Source organism: Lithobates pipiens, unplaced genomic scaffold (genome assembly GCF_037356315.1).
Source record: "Lithobates pipiens isolate NorthernLeopardFrog02 unplaced genomic scaffold, aLitPip1_a1.2 Scaffold_19, whole genome shotgun sequence".
NCBI classification, from domain to species: domain Eukaryota; kingdom Metazoa; phylum Chordata; class Amphibia; order Anura; family Ranidae; genus Lithobates; species Lithobates pipiens.
The window spans coordinates 356,874,930-356,888,926 of NW_027507764.1; the positions used below are offsets into that span (position 1 = coordinate 356,874,930).

Sequence of the window (13,997 nt, forward strand, 5' to 3'; positions counted from 1 at the left end):
ATGGTAAAATATTAATTATTTGTTTGTAATATTCCATTCCTACTATTGGTAGCATAATGCACCTGTGTTAATGTTATTGTGTGCTAAAAAATCTCATTCATTTTGAATAGACTAGCAGTGCACCATAACTCACTTTTTAATGTAGCATATCATAATGCAGTGTTCTCCAAACTGTGGCCCAGGGGCTAGATGTGGCCCTTCACTTGCCTTTGTCTGGCTCTTGGGGCACTATTCTACCAAATGACCCCAATGATGGAACACTATTCTTCCCATTGATATCATCAACGGGGCACTATTTTTCCCATTAAAACCAATGAAGGGCATTGATACTGAGTAATTTTATACTTCCACTGGCCACAGTCTGGCCCCAATAAAGTCTGAAGGACAGTAAATAAGCCCATTGCTTTAAAAGTGGGGAGACCCCTACCATAATGCATAGCAACCACGTGAACCACAGCGCATTCCATTCCCATTTATGTTAAATGGCACCGAAAACACCATTACAGTAGCAGGTAATGCACTCTCACTGCAGCACGTTGTTCCAAAAAATAGATCTCTTCATACTGCTGAGGAACAGAAGAAGAGATAGTTGTTTGTATAAAGGCTTGGTAAATTAATCCTTTCTAAGAAACATCACAACATTCTCAAAAATTCCTATTTTACAGCTCGTAATGAACAAGAAGAGCAGGAGGAAAAACGAGAGATAAAGAGGAGGCTAACACGCAAGGTAGGACTATGCGCTTGATCATTGCCTAAAATAATGGAACTCTAAGAAAAACTAATAGCCTTCAAATATGGCATAAATATTTTAGCTTAACTGGTAAAAAAAAGATTTTTTAGTTTAAAATAAATAGGAAAGTGCACTGACCATTGTTTCGCAACATTCCCTTCCTTTCATCTTAGTTATATGCATTCTATGGGTTCCTTTCTTAGATCGTCCTTGCTAAGCTCTATTACTTATGTGATCTGTATCACTGACTCCTATTACACATCTTCTGTACGGATGTACCTATTGGGGGTGATTTACTAAAACTTTAAAGATCAGGCCATTCTATGCGATACGGCACCACGTCTCTTTAACTGACAACTGAGCGGTCGTGTGACACTGTACACAAACAAAATTGACATCCTTTTTTTCCCATTTTTTTTGTTTGTTTTTTGCACTATAAACAAAAAAAGAGCAACAATTAAAAAAAAAACAACAATACTGGCATACCCCACGTTTAAGTACACAATGGGGTTTATTTACTAAAGCTGGAACGTGCAAAATCAGGATCACTTCTTCATAGAAACCAATGAGCTTCCAGGTTTTATTACCAAAGCTATATTGAACAAGCTGAGGTTAGAAACTCATTGGTTTCTGTGCAGAAGTGAGCCTGATTTTACACTTTCCAGCTTTAGTAAATAAACCCCATTGTATACTTAAAAGTGGGGTATGCCTGTATTTTCTACGTTTTGCTATAGTAAATATCCCCCCCCAAAAAAAAATGTCTTCATGAGCATAATTATTGGTCCAGCTTGAACCAATGTAAGTATGCACATTTTAAACCTCACCAATTTCTGTCAAAGTGAAGAATCACTGTAGTAGTCACTACTACTACAGTGATCCTCGCTATCTTCTGGCTCCTGTGCCAAATGGCTGTCCTGCTGCATAGCAAACACAGGGGGTTGCTCACTTGGCATGGGCACCATTCTGAAAATGCCTTGTGTTTTTCTCAAAGGATACAAGGCATTCTCTGGCGTTGGGTGAGGCGGTGTGACATCACCGCTCTGCCTCTCCACCTTGTTCAATCAGAGAGTGGAGCCTGTGTTGAGCAGGGCCTGCTACAGCGATTCTCTGCTTCCACAGAGATCAGTCAGATATGCATACTTACATTAGTCCACACTGAACTATGTAACTATGAAAAAATATCCATACCTGAAAAAGAGTGTTATTTAGTTCTATGAGAACTAAATCTCATATAACTCTCATAGAACTAAGTTATATATCCTTGCCTGCAGCAGAGAGGGGGTGGCGTTGCTAGCAGGAAAGACACATTTTAGAAGGAATACTGGTACCGAACACATGATGGACATATAACCATAAATTGGCCAGCAATGACACTGAGTTCAAGTCCATGTTATATAATTTTATAATCCATAGTTTGATTATTGGCAAAGTAAGAGGAAAAAAAAGTACTTGTGTGTCACTAAGTTTGGTAGAAACTTTGTCTACAGGTAGCACAGAAGATAGAGTGGTGCAATCGCTCAAACAGATAGAGAGGCAGCAGGATGATGGTCAGATGCAAATAAACAGAGTCCAATTTCCAGACAGGTAAACAGAGCTAAGAAAGACAGAGGTAACGGGCTGATGATCAGAATAAGCACTGGCAAGCTGGGTACAAAGTTAAAAAGAAAATCACAGAAATAAATTAGGACATGCACAGTGAGACGAAATTCAGAGTTAAACCTTCTAAAAGTTGGGTAAAAGGTCTGAGTTAAGGTTTAGGTGTGCAAATCAGAGACCTGTACTTAGGGTTGCCACCTGTCTAGTATTCACCCGGACAGTTTAAGTTTGGAATCATGTGTCCAGGTTTCAGGTTGCCCGAAACCCGGACACATTATTTAGACTGGACTATGGCTTCCCAGCAGGGTTGCTGACTGCAGTTGTCTAAATTGAGAGTGTCTGTTACTCTTTCACAGCCCCTAAATCCAGCATTAACAAACCCTGCCCCCCCCCCCCCCGCCCAAAACACACACACATACGGGAGAGGCGAGAGGGCTCAATCTGTACCTCTTCCCCCCCACCCCTAATCCTCTGTGTCTGCTCATGCTCCAAATTTCCAGCCCCAACTTTCTTTTTCTGAGGCATAGTGCCGGGGATTGAAGTCCAGCAGCCTCAGATACATCTAGATGAGAGGTGCTGACTGCCAAAGGGTGAGTGAGCTCACCACCTATCCCTGTCTGTGACTAAAGTCTCCCTCTTCTCTCTCCTGCCTCTGAGTGAGTACATTATGGTAAATCAGGGTTCTCAGAGCACCCCTTATATCAAAGTTCCCCTTTACACAGGAGGCCACAGTGTCTCCCCTTACATCAGAGTCTTTTCCGTACATCAGAGTTCTCAGTGCCCCCCCTCCCAAATCAGGGTTCCCAGAGCATCCCTTATGTTAGAGGCCCCAGAGTACTCCCTTACATCAGAGTCTGCAGAGTCCCCCTTTACAGTGAAAGGGAACTCTGCGAGTTCAGAAGTAAAAGGGGAACTCTGTGGATCCAGATGTAAAGGGGGACTCTTCTTATTAACTTCATATGATTAGAAATGTTATTTAAAAGCAAAATATATGTATAGTTTATACTATACTATACTATAAATTATAGTTTATACGACCGTGTGTGGGCTCCATCGGACTGTTTCCGTCGGAATATCTGACCGACAAAGTTTTAGAGCTGGGCTATAAAATTTTCCGACAACATGGTCCGATGGGACTTTGTCCTATTGTTTGTAGAGAATTCCGATCGGACAAAGTGCCACGCATGCTCAGATCAAATTCTTAGACCAAAGCTATAGGCTACTAGCCGGAAAGTAGTCCCGTCGTAACGAAATAACGTCACCACGTTCTGAACGATCGGATTTTCCGACAACTTTGTCCGACCGTGTGTATGCAACACAAGTTTTGGACAAAATCCGTCGGACAAAATCCGACGGATTTTGTTGTCGGAATATCCGACCGTGTGTACAAGGGCTTAGAGTCTGCAAAAGACTTGAGACTGGGGCGGAGGGTCACCTTCCAGCAGGACAACAAACCTAAACTACAGCCAGAGCTACAATGAAATGGTTTAGATCAAAGTATATTCATGTATTAGATTGATCCAGTCAAAGTCCAGACTAAATCCAATTGAGAATTTGTGGCAAGACTTAAAAATTGCTGTTCACAGACGTTCTCCACCCAGTCTGACAGAGTTTGAAGGGATGAAGCTGAAACTTCTTGTGTGTGACATACATCTCTGCTATGACACCTGTCAGGAGTACACCTGGGCAAGTGCAAGTTATAGAAACCTAATTTAAAGATAATATCCACAATTAATCTATCTTCATACTGAGTGATATCTATGTTACACTTTAACAATGCATTTTTTTACATCTGCAGCTCAGTCAGAGGCCAACAGTAGAGGAACTACGTGAGAAGAAGATCCTGATACGTTTCAGTGATTATGTGGAGGTTGCAGATGCACAGGACTATGACAGGAGGGCGGATAAGCCATGGACTCGTCTCACAGCCGCTGACAAAGTTTGTATCTTTAGAAAATGAATTATTCAGTGTTAACAACGTTTAGGTTCTCTGGGTAACAGAGCATTGCCATGGAAATCACTAGGAAATATTAAGCAATGCAGGCTTTTAAAATGTGATCTGCCAGTTTATTAAAGTGGAAATTTAACCATAAAAAGTTCTTTAGCAAAGAACATACATTCCACATTAATAATTATACCACCAAAATTAGTGTGTTCTGTAAATTGCCTCCAGCATTGCTCCTGTTTCTTCTTGTCAGAGGCTGCCATTTTGCTGAAGCTCAGAATCCCTTAACAGCAGTAATTCATAAAGTAGATCTAAAACCTCTGATTAACTAGTTTTAAAAAACTGTTACATTCCTGGAATGCTGGGATTGCTAATTGTCACATTTGCTTGTGCCCTCAACCAAACTGTCAAACCATCAAATGGTTGGTGTCATAAACTGATCAGTACCCTGCAGCACCCTTGCAGTTGGCAGATCAAACAGAAGCAGCTTCCTTGACTGTAAAGAATAGGAGGGTTCAAGTTCGCTTTCAGGGCCCTTTCACATGGCCTCCCTGATCAAGTCCGCCTGCCAGTTTTTCAGGTGGACCTGATCGGACATGACATTGTCCTCTATGGAGCTGCGGATGTCAGAGGACACATGTCCACTGACACCTGCCGCCATCTGATCCGAACCTGTCCACCAAAAACAGACGGATGGTGGTCTTATTTTCCACCTGTTTGGCGGATAGAATGGAAATGGATAGGCAGTCCGTTTCCATCCGATTTCCCTATAGAGGAGAGTGGGACTGTGTCTGTGTCTGCTCTGCATTGGTGAGGATCAGCGGAGTGATCCAACACATGGAGGTGCCCATGTGAAAAGGGCCTAAGGCTGTCAGCAGATTAGCCTCTACAACATTGGCAGTGCCTAAGAATAGAGAGCAGATGAGCACAGGCAGAACAGGGTGAGACAATGTGTTACTGGATTTTAAACAGTATAAGCACTTATTTTTAATGTTTTATATTGCTTTGCGAGCAAAAGAGGCCAGCCTGAAGTCATCTAGCAGGACTTAATTTTCTGACTAAAGTTCCACTTTAACCTCTTAGCATCAGTGCCTCCCAGCCTTTTAAGAGGTTTATGATGCCGTGAGGCGGGGCACGGGTTAAGATCACATGACTGCCATGATTGGCTGTCATGGCATCACATGGTCTGAAAACGCCAGATCACGAGCGATCATCAACTTTCGGTTAGGCGACGGTAACTGTACTGGGTGCATGCATAAATAAAAATGTGCTAAATAAAGCCTTGGTTAGGTGAATCGAAAGCAGATAATACCACTCCAAGCGTCTGTCTCCGCTCACGCCACGGTTGCATCAGGTAGCCGCCCACAAGTGAGTCCTCACTACATTTGTAGTGTGTCAGGAAACATGGGGGCAACACACTGATTACATTACTAGACTAAAGCCTGGTAACAACTATGAGTTTTTTCAGCTCTGGTCGGAGCCGCTGTCCCAGTGATCTGTCGTTAGTACAGCCATCTCCTCTGCTGAACTGTTGTGTTCTGACAGGGGGGCACCCCCTCCACACCCCACCAGAACACTCTGACCAGCGCTCTCTGCCATTGGAGCTGAAAGCGCAGATCAAGAGTCGCTCGGCTGCTGGTTTTTCGGAAGGTTTTTATTGAACCAGGTGATGTCGTCTGACATTCGGCCCATGTGTACGGAGCTTAAGGGGTACAAGTGTGATAACTGAAATGGTTCATAGACAAAGGGTTGTGTTTTCCACTTACAGGCAGCAACCATATTTAATCTTTAATGTAATGTAGTTAGAACCGTAAACATTTCAATTGTTTAAATATATGGTTGAGCTGAATAAAAAGAAAACATATGCAGAATGTCTCTGCAATACATGCACATTTCTCCATGTTTTGCCTCTGCAAGCAGAGAAAAAACTTCTTGATTGTGCCAGAAATCCAGGAAGCTAACTTCCTGATGTTTGCTTTCAACAGTGACACGTACAGTGCCTTGACAATGTATTTATACCCCCTGAAGTTTTCCACATTTTGTCATGTTACAACCAACCTAAATGTATTTTATTGGGATTTTATGTGATAGACCAACACAAAGTGGCACATAATTGTGAAGTGGAAGGAAAATGATAAATGGTTTTCAAAATCTTTTACAAATAAATACCTGAAAAGTGTGGTGTGCATTTGTATTCAGCCCCCTTTACTTTGATCACCCTAAGTAAAATCTATTGGAACCATTTGCCTTCAGAAGTCACATAATTAGCAAATAGAGTCCACCTGTGTGTAATTTAATCTCAGCAGTAATACAGCTAATTCTATGAAGCCCTCTGAGGTTTGTTGGATAGCCTTAGTGAACAAATAGCACCATGAAGGCCAAGCAACACACCAGACAGGTCAGGGATAGAGTTGTGGAGAAGTTTAAAGCAGGGTTAGGTTATAAAAAAATATCCCACAATTTGAACCTCTCATGGAGCCCTGTTCAATCCATCATCTGAAAATGGAAAGAGTATGGCACAACTGCAAACCTACCAACCTAAACTGACAGGCCAGGCAAGTAAAGCATTAATTATGCCGCGTACACACGACCGGACTTTTCGAGGGACTAGGTCCGACAGACTTTCGACTGAGTTCTGACGGAGTTCTGACAGAGTTCTGATGGACTTTCCGAATGAACGGACTTGTCCACACACAATCACACCAAAGTCCGACGGATTTGAACGTGATGACGTACGACCGGACTAGAATAAGGAAGTTCATAGCCAGTAGCCAATAGCTGCCCTAGCATCAGTTTTTGTCCGTTGGACTAGCATACACACGAGCGGATTTCTCGGTAGGAACTGGGTCCGGCGGAGTTCCAGGGGAAAAATTTGAAACATGTTCCATTTCTAAAGTCTGTCGGATTTTTACAAATCTAAAGTCCGCTGCAGCCCACACATGATCGAATGGTCTGCCGGAATTGTTCCGTCGGACCTTTGATGTCGAAAAGTCCGCTCGTGTGTACGGGGCATTAGAGAAGCAGCCAAGAGGTCCATGGAAACTCTGGAGGAGCTGCAGAGGTGCACAGCTCAGGTGGAAGAATCTGTCCACAGTACAACTATTAGTCGTGCATGCCACAAATCTGGCCTTTATGGAAGAGTGGCAAGAAGAAAGCCATTGTTGAAAGAAAGCCATAAGAGATCCCATTTGCAGTTTGTGAGAAGCCATATGGGGGGCACAGAAAATATGTGGAAGAAGGTGCTCTGATCAGATGAGACCAAAATTGGTCTTTTTGGCCTAAAAGCAAACTGCTATGCGTGGTGGAAAACTAACACTGCACATCATCCTGAACACACCATCTGTGAAACATGGTCGTGGCAGCATCATGTTGTGGGGATGCTTTTTTTCAGCAGGGACAGGGAAGCTGGTCAGAGTTGATGGGAAGATGGATGGAACCAAATACAGGGCAATCTTAGAAGAAAACCTGTTAGCTTCTGTACACACGGTCGATCATTCCGACAACAAAATCATTTTTTTTCCGACGGATTTTGGCCGAAACTGGTGTTGCATACACACGATCGGACACAGGTGCCGGAAAATCCGATCATTTGGAACATGATGACATTCATTTGTTACGACGGGACCACGTTCAGGCTAGTAACCAATAGCTTTGGTCTCGTAATTTGATCTGAGCATGCGTGGCACTTTGTCCAATCGGAATTCTCTACAAACGATCAGAAAAAGTCAGATCGGATTTTGTTGTCGGAAAATTTGAGGTCCTGCTCTCAAATTTTTTCGGAAATTCAGATGGAAAAAGTCCGATAGGGCCCACACACGATCAGATTTTCTGACAATACAATCCGATCGGACCTTTTCTGTCAGAATTTCCGACCGTGTGTATGGGGCCTTCGAGTCTGCAAAGGACTTGAGACTGGGGCGGAGGGTCACCTTCCAGCAGGACAACAAGCCTAAACTACAGCCAGAGCTACAATGGAATGGTTTAGATCAAAGTATAGTCATGTATTAGAATGATCCAGTCAAAGTCCAGACCCAAATACAATTGAGAATTTGTGGCAAGACTTAAAAATTGCTGTTTACAGGCATTCTCCACCCAGTCTGACATAGCTTGAGCTATTTTTGTCACTCTTTAGATGTGCAAAGCTGGTAGAGACATCCCCAAAAAGACTTGCAGCTGTAATTGCAGCCAAAGGTGGTTCTACAAAGTATGGTAGTCGAAAAGAACACACTGCTACACAAATTTTTGCAAAAAAAAAAAAATGTGATGAGTGAGATGCTAAAAGAAAAATAAGTGTGTAATGAGTGAGCAATATTCCTGACTGTACGTAGGAGATAGGCTAACAGGCAAGAAAGTGCAAGAAAAAGTGAAGAAAATAGATAAATAAAAAACCAATGAAAGAAAACCGAGCGGGTATGCTAGCCTAATTTAGTAGGCGATGTCAGTAGTAAGAATGGAGGCTATTACCTGAATTGCTGGGCTTGATAAAAAGTTATCCGAGTAGGGAAGGGAAGGACTGCGACCGGAAAACTAGCCCGGGAGGAGTGACAGGCGCAGTCACTAATTCGTATTCTATAGAATCACCCAATCTGAAATTTAGTAAGTCAATCAGAATACTACTTTACAGGTTTCAAGAGATTACTTGAATGTAGTAAGTCAACAAATTCAGATCAAAAAGGGAAATAGCCAAGCTTACCAACCGACAGGTGGAGGTTCATAAGGTCCTTTCTCATAAAGTAAATGTGCACTTCCTATAGGGTGTTTATATAAAGCCCATGGATTACTTGCAGGTGTAGGCCGCCCTCCTAATGACCGGCATTTACCCAATAACGCATGGCCGCCTGATCAGGTCGGCCACGTGTGGCCGCCCCGGCGTCCCGGAAGGCCGCAGGACGGGCCCGAGATGACGTCACTTCCGTCGCAACTGCGTGACGTCAATACGTCGCGCGCGTCCGCAGGGAGTGCGGACGCGCGTGAGGTATGCGTCCGGAAGTGTCCAAGGATGCCGCCGGCAAGGGAGTACGTATCCCTCATACTTGGGCGGGACCAGCCCGCCCATTAGAACAAAGGGAGTCATGCGGAGGGGCTTCATGTGTAAAATCACACAGGAGCCTCTCCTACCCTTCCTGGGGAGTCACGACAGAGCACTAACCCACCCCCCTCCCCCCACCATATGGAGGCAACTGGCGGAAGGACCATATTAGTTAAGGAAAAGCATTCACCCAGGGGGAAAAAGAATCCTGTAATGCAACTGCCGAGACATACCGCATCTGTCCAAAAACTCCCCCCGACCACCGGGACTTGGATAGGGTTGGGGGTGTGGGAGTGAGGGACATGGGGAGGGACACAGAGGAAGAAAAAAAAAAAAAAAGCCACGCCATTGGTTCTCTGACCCTACCTTCTCTCCCCTTGGCACCCTGGCGGTATATATGGACCGGGTAACATTCCAGATGTGTGAAGGAAATTGAGGCACCATCCTATGGGGGAACTCCATCAAAAGTATCATAACTTATTTTATTTCCTTGGAAGTACACCATTGGGTAAATTATACTAACAAATATGAGGTATTCCCAGTACAAATAACACTTGATATATTTATTCAGTGTAATTTTGTTTTTATCAACAGACCATCTCTCTGAAGAAGACCCCCCAGGGGGTTGAAACGCGTTAGGACTATATTTTTACTGCTATCATATTATACAGTGTCATTTATAGCTGTGTCTGTTAGTGTACGTCCATTGATATCATTGTACTCTGTATATAAGAGTCCGTTTTTAATTGTTCAGGTGGAGCTCATGTTTTTACCAAACATTAAAATTACTTTTCATATTACTTTGATATGCATCTAGTACTGTTTTTTTTGCTGCCTAAAAACCCCGTTTGTGGGGGAACTTGTTCTACTCTGTTCTACAAAGTATTGGCTTAGGGGGGCTGAATACAAATGTACACCATACTTTTCACATATTTGTAACACATTTTGAAATGAATATATAATTTTCCATCCACTTCACAATCATGTGCCACTTTGTGTTGGTCTATCACATAAAATCCCAATAAAATACATTTACGTTTTTGGTTGTAACATGACAAAATGTGGAAAATTTCAAGGGGTATGAATACTTTTTCAAGGCACTGTAGCTTTGTCTCCACATCTCCATGAAATAAAAGGTGGATTTGTAGTCCAGCAAGGGATAACTCAAGCTGATGCTGACAACACTGCTCAGGATTTTAGTGCAGCAGAGGCAATGTGTTGTACTCACTAGAAGTTAGAAGCTCCCTGGATTTCTGGCAGGATCAACAGATATTATTCTATTTTTCCAGTGTTTTTAATATGTACATGTATACATTTACACTTAATATGTTATTTTTTTTAGGGTGTAGATTTCTACTTCTCATTGCCTATGAGCCTGTATTTCTTTTTGTAATAAATCTGGTGAAAAGGGAAATATTTTTTAACACGTTCTCTCTTGTCATTACAGGCAGCCATACGAAAAGAGCTGAATGAATTTAAAAGTACAGAAATGGAAGTTCATGAATTAAGTAGGCATTTAACAAGGTTGGTACTTATCAGTAATAGATACATATGGAAGGAAAATTTTCAGCAGCATGTTTCACATAAGAACTCCTTGCATTGGTTATACTGATCACATTGGCTATAAGCTGAAAGTAATAGGCTGCTATGGGCCAATACAAGTAGTTCTTCGGTGAAACAAGTTAATAAATACAGTAATGCTGCATTGCAGATGACTACTAATGTAACTCATAAATAAAATGTACTGAAATCACTGCTATTTCACCATAGGTTAGTAAGGTTGTATTTTTGGTATAAGGCAATGCAAGTATTGGAATTGCTCGCTATTCATGGTACTTATCCCAAACACTGTTGTAACCCATTATATATGGAACATTTGTTTTTGTTTTTTGTCAGCAAAACAGCATGGTAGCTGAACTTATATTCGTCACTGGTGTGATACTTCAACTGATAATGTTAAGTATAAGGGGTCAGGGGCATGTTAATGTTAAGGGTTACATTAAGAGGTTAAACCAAAGATTAGATTGCTTAGGTTTAATTATTGGGTATACCTCACCAATTTTATATTAATGAAAGCAAATATTCCAACTGTACAGGGTTTTGACATACCTTAGTAAAACTTTTAGTAAAATAATAACTGGAATGGGTATTCTATTTGTTTTAATAAATGGAGCATCCAAGGTCCAACTGGTATCTATAGTTTAGTTTACCCCACTCTCTTCTGCTGTTGTGATGTTGCTGAAGTTTCCTTCAGAAGTAGCTAGTATTTATGAGTAATTCAATCACCTTAATCCAATCAAATTGGTATGTACTGAGGCAGATGTTGATAGCCCGAGAACATGATGGGAGTGGTGAAAGCTTGCTCTTATATTCCAATCCAATGGCATCAAAAAGTCTCCAATAGGTGTTAAATCAACAGCGTAGAGATGTTAAACGGTACTATATGTGGGTGAAAGCCAGTTTTACGAAGATGACACCAACTGTCGTCTACACATGATGCTTTGCCAAAGCTTTAAACCTTCCATCATATTATTGGCCTTGACACACTTCCTTACACCAAGGTGATTGGATTAAGGTGACTGTGTGGCTATAAGTGCTGAGCTATGGTCTTGACATTTGCAACATTGGGGTTGATTTACTAAAACTGCAGAGTGCAAAATCTGGTGCAGCTCTGCATAGAAACCAATCAAATGTCAAAGCTTAACTGAACAAGCTGAAGTTAGAAGCTGATGGCTACCATGCACAGCTGCAGCAGGTTTTGCACTCTACAGTTTTAGTAAATTAACCCCACTGTCATCTAAGCTGAGGAAGCTACTTGATAAGTGGCAAAATGTCTTCAATATTGCAGAAATTATCTAGCTTAATGGAACTATAACTAGCTATACCATGCCCTGCAAAATTAAAATCTTAAGATGTACCTTCAAAAATGCTTTATTAAGCATTACATTTGTGGTATTTTCCTTGATATGGAGGAATGTTCAGAGGTTTTTATATAATTATTTTTAAGTTGTGTCATATAGCACAGCAGGTTTTTTCACCTAATGAAAAGAAAAAACTGAGAACAGACTTGTGGGAAAATGACAAACACAGTATTCTGTAACATTGTGCGTCATAAAGAATGTACACCAAGCCAACCTTTTTTTGTATGTGTTCTCTTTTTTTCAGGTTTCACAGACCCTAGCATTAAAGTTCTACTTGAATACTATCTTCAAAAAGGGAACCACAAAGTGCTGGGATATTTTATTTTCTCTTATACGTCAATGTAAATCTATGGAACTGCCTTGTTTCTCAAGAGAAAATAACGGCATTTGCATAGTCTTCATAGATGATCTCCATCTTCACTAGACCTTCTCAATGTGAAGCATTGTGCAACGGAAAATGTCAGCAGAAGTGTGGATTTGTCCAGTATGTACAAAGTGAACAGATGTTCTTCCGTCAGTGCTTGGACGTCAACATCTATGTGTCGCTGTGTTCGATAGTCCACGTGAAAGGAAACGTGAAGGGTCCTTGAACCTGAACAAGCAGAGGAGTCCTGTGAAGCATATGTCAAAAATTCTTGATGCATTCAGCCAAATCTATATGGGCTTTGTAAGAAAAGAAGAGAGACTTGCACTACTTTTCCTCTGTAAAGCATTCTCAGTTCATGTCGCATCTTCCACGCCAGAGACTGGTTGCTGAATTCTGAGCCTGTTGTGGTAAATGGAACATTTACAATGGAACATGTGCTCGTGCAGCAGAATATAGAGAAATGACAGGGAAGGAATGGCCAGCAACATGTAGCTTTGCAGCTATTATCTGGAAACAAAATCATCATCATGTTCCGTAGCCATTAAGAGAGTAATCAGGGTCGGATAATAAAAGCTCACAGAGGCATCAACCCATTTGAAGAACAAAAATATTCTTTTTTTTTTTTTTTTATTACCTAAAGTGGTGTGGCCCGAATGTCAGTGTACTTAGGTTCTGAGTCTGCATACTTGGTTATGTGTATTTTGCACAGTGCATTTCATTGTACCATATTTCAATTGCATACAGTTCTTAAGTTGAGCAGGCTGCTCAATGTATTTTTGTTACTACAATTCTGTATCAGGAGGTGCAGTCTTGGTTGGTCCAAATTTTCCATTTTACATCCCACAATAATATTTTCCCAAAGGCAGATATTGATGGTGTTTGTCTTTGGGAATGTGGTGTCATTATATTGTGCCTGTTCTGTATAGACTAGGAACGACTGCAAAGACAGAGTCAGCCATTTCACCAGGTTAGACGTTTCCCATGACTGGGCCTGTTCATATAAACATGGAGTTTTCTTGTAAATTAAATAAACAAGAATATTTTTCAAAATCGACTTTTCGTTTATGCAAATATTTCTGGTGAATTACCATCTAATGGTGTCATTGTCCAAAAAAGTAATATATATCTTGATGCGCTGGCGTGCGCGCGCACGTGTGTGTGTGTGTGTGTAAACATGGGTTTGATCAGATCCTATTAGACAAACATTGCTAATTGCAACTTGGTGGGATATAATGCTACTAGGAATGCACAAGAGAAGCATGACAACACCTCAAGTACATTGCTTTTAGATAATAATGTGTATTTTGTGCAGTGTGATCTGGATTATTTTTTTAAATCAGAATTCTGATTTCTAGGAAACAGGGCTATCAGGAGACTAATTTCCTGCCAATTCTGCCACGTCTATAATA

At 41.5% G+C, this 13,997-nt stretch overlaps 1 protein-coding gene across 7 annotated transcripts in view; it reads left to right on the forward strand.

Moving 5' to 3' along the window:
• The window catches only part of PHACTR1 (phosphatase and actin regulator 1), a 469,458-nt gene extending 455,816 nt beyond the window's left edge, over window positions 1–13,642 (forward strand). For all 7 annotated transcript variants that reach the window (XM_077492210.1, XM_077492207.1, XM_077492208.1 and 4 more), the window contains 4 exons: window positions 666–727; window positions 4,125–4,265; window positions 10,748–10,824; window positions 12,466–13,642. In XM_077492210.1, coding sequence (XP_077348336.1) covers window positions 666–727; window positions 4,125–4,265; window positions 10,748–10,824; window positions 12,466–12,481 — 296 coding nt within the window. In that variant the 3' untranslated portion in view covers window positions 12,482–13,642. The remainder of the gene's footprint in view (window positions 1–665; window positions 728–4,124; window positions 4,266–10,747; window positions 10,825–12,465) is intronic.
• The last annotated feature ends 355 nt before the right edge of the window (window positions 13,643–13,997 follow it).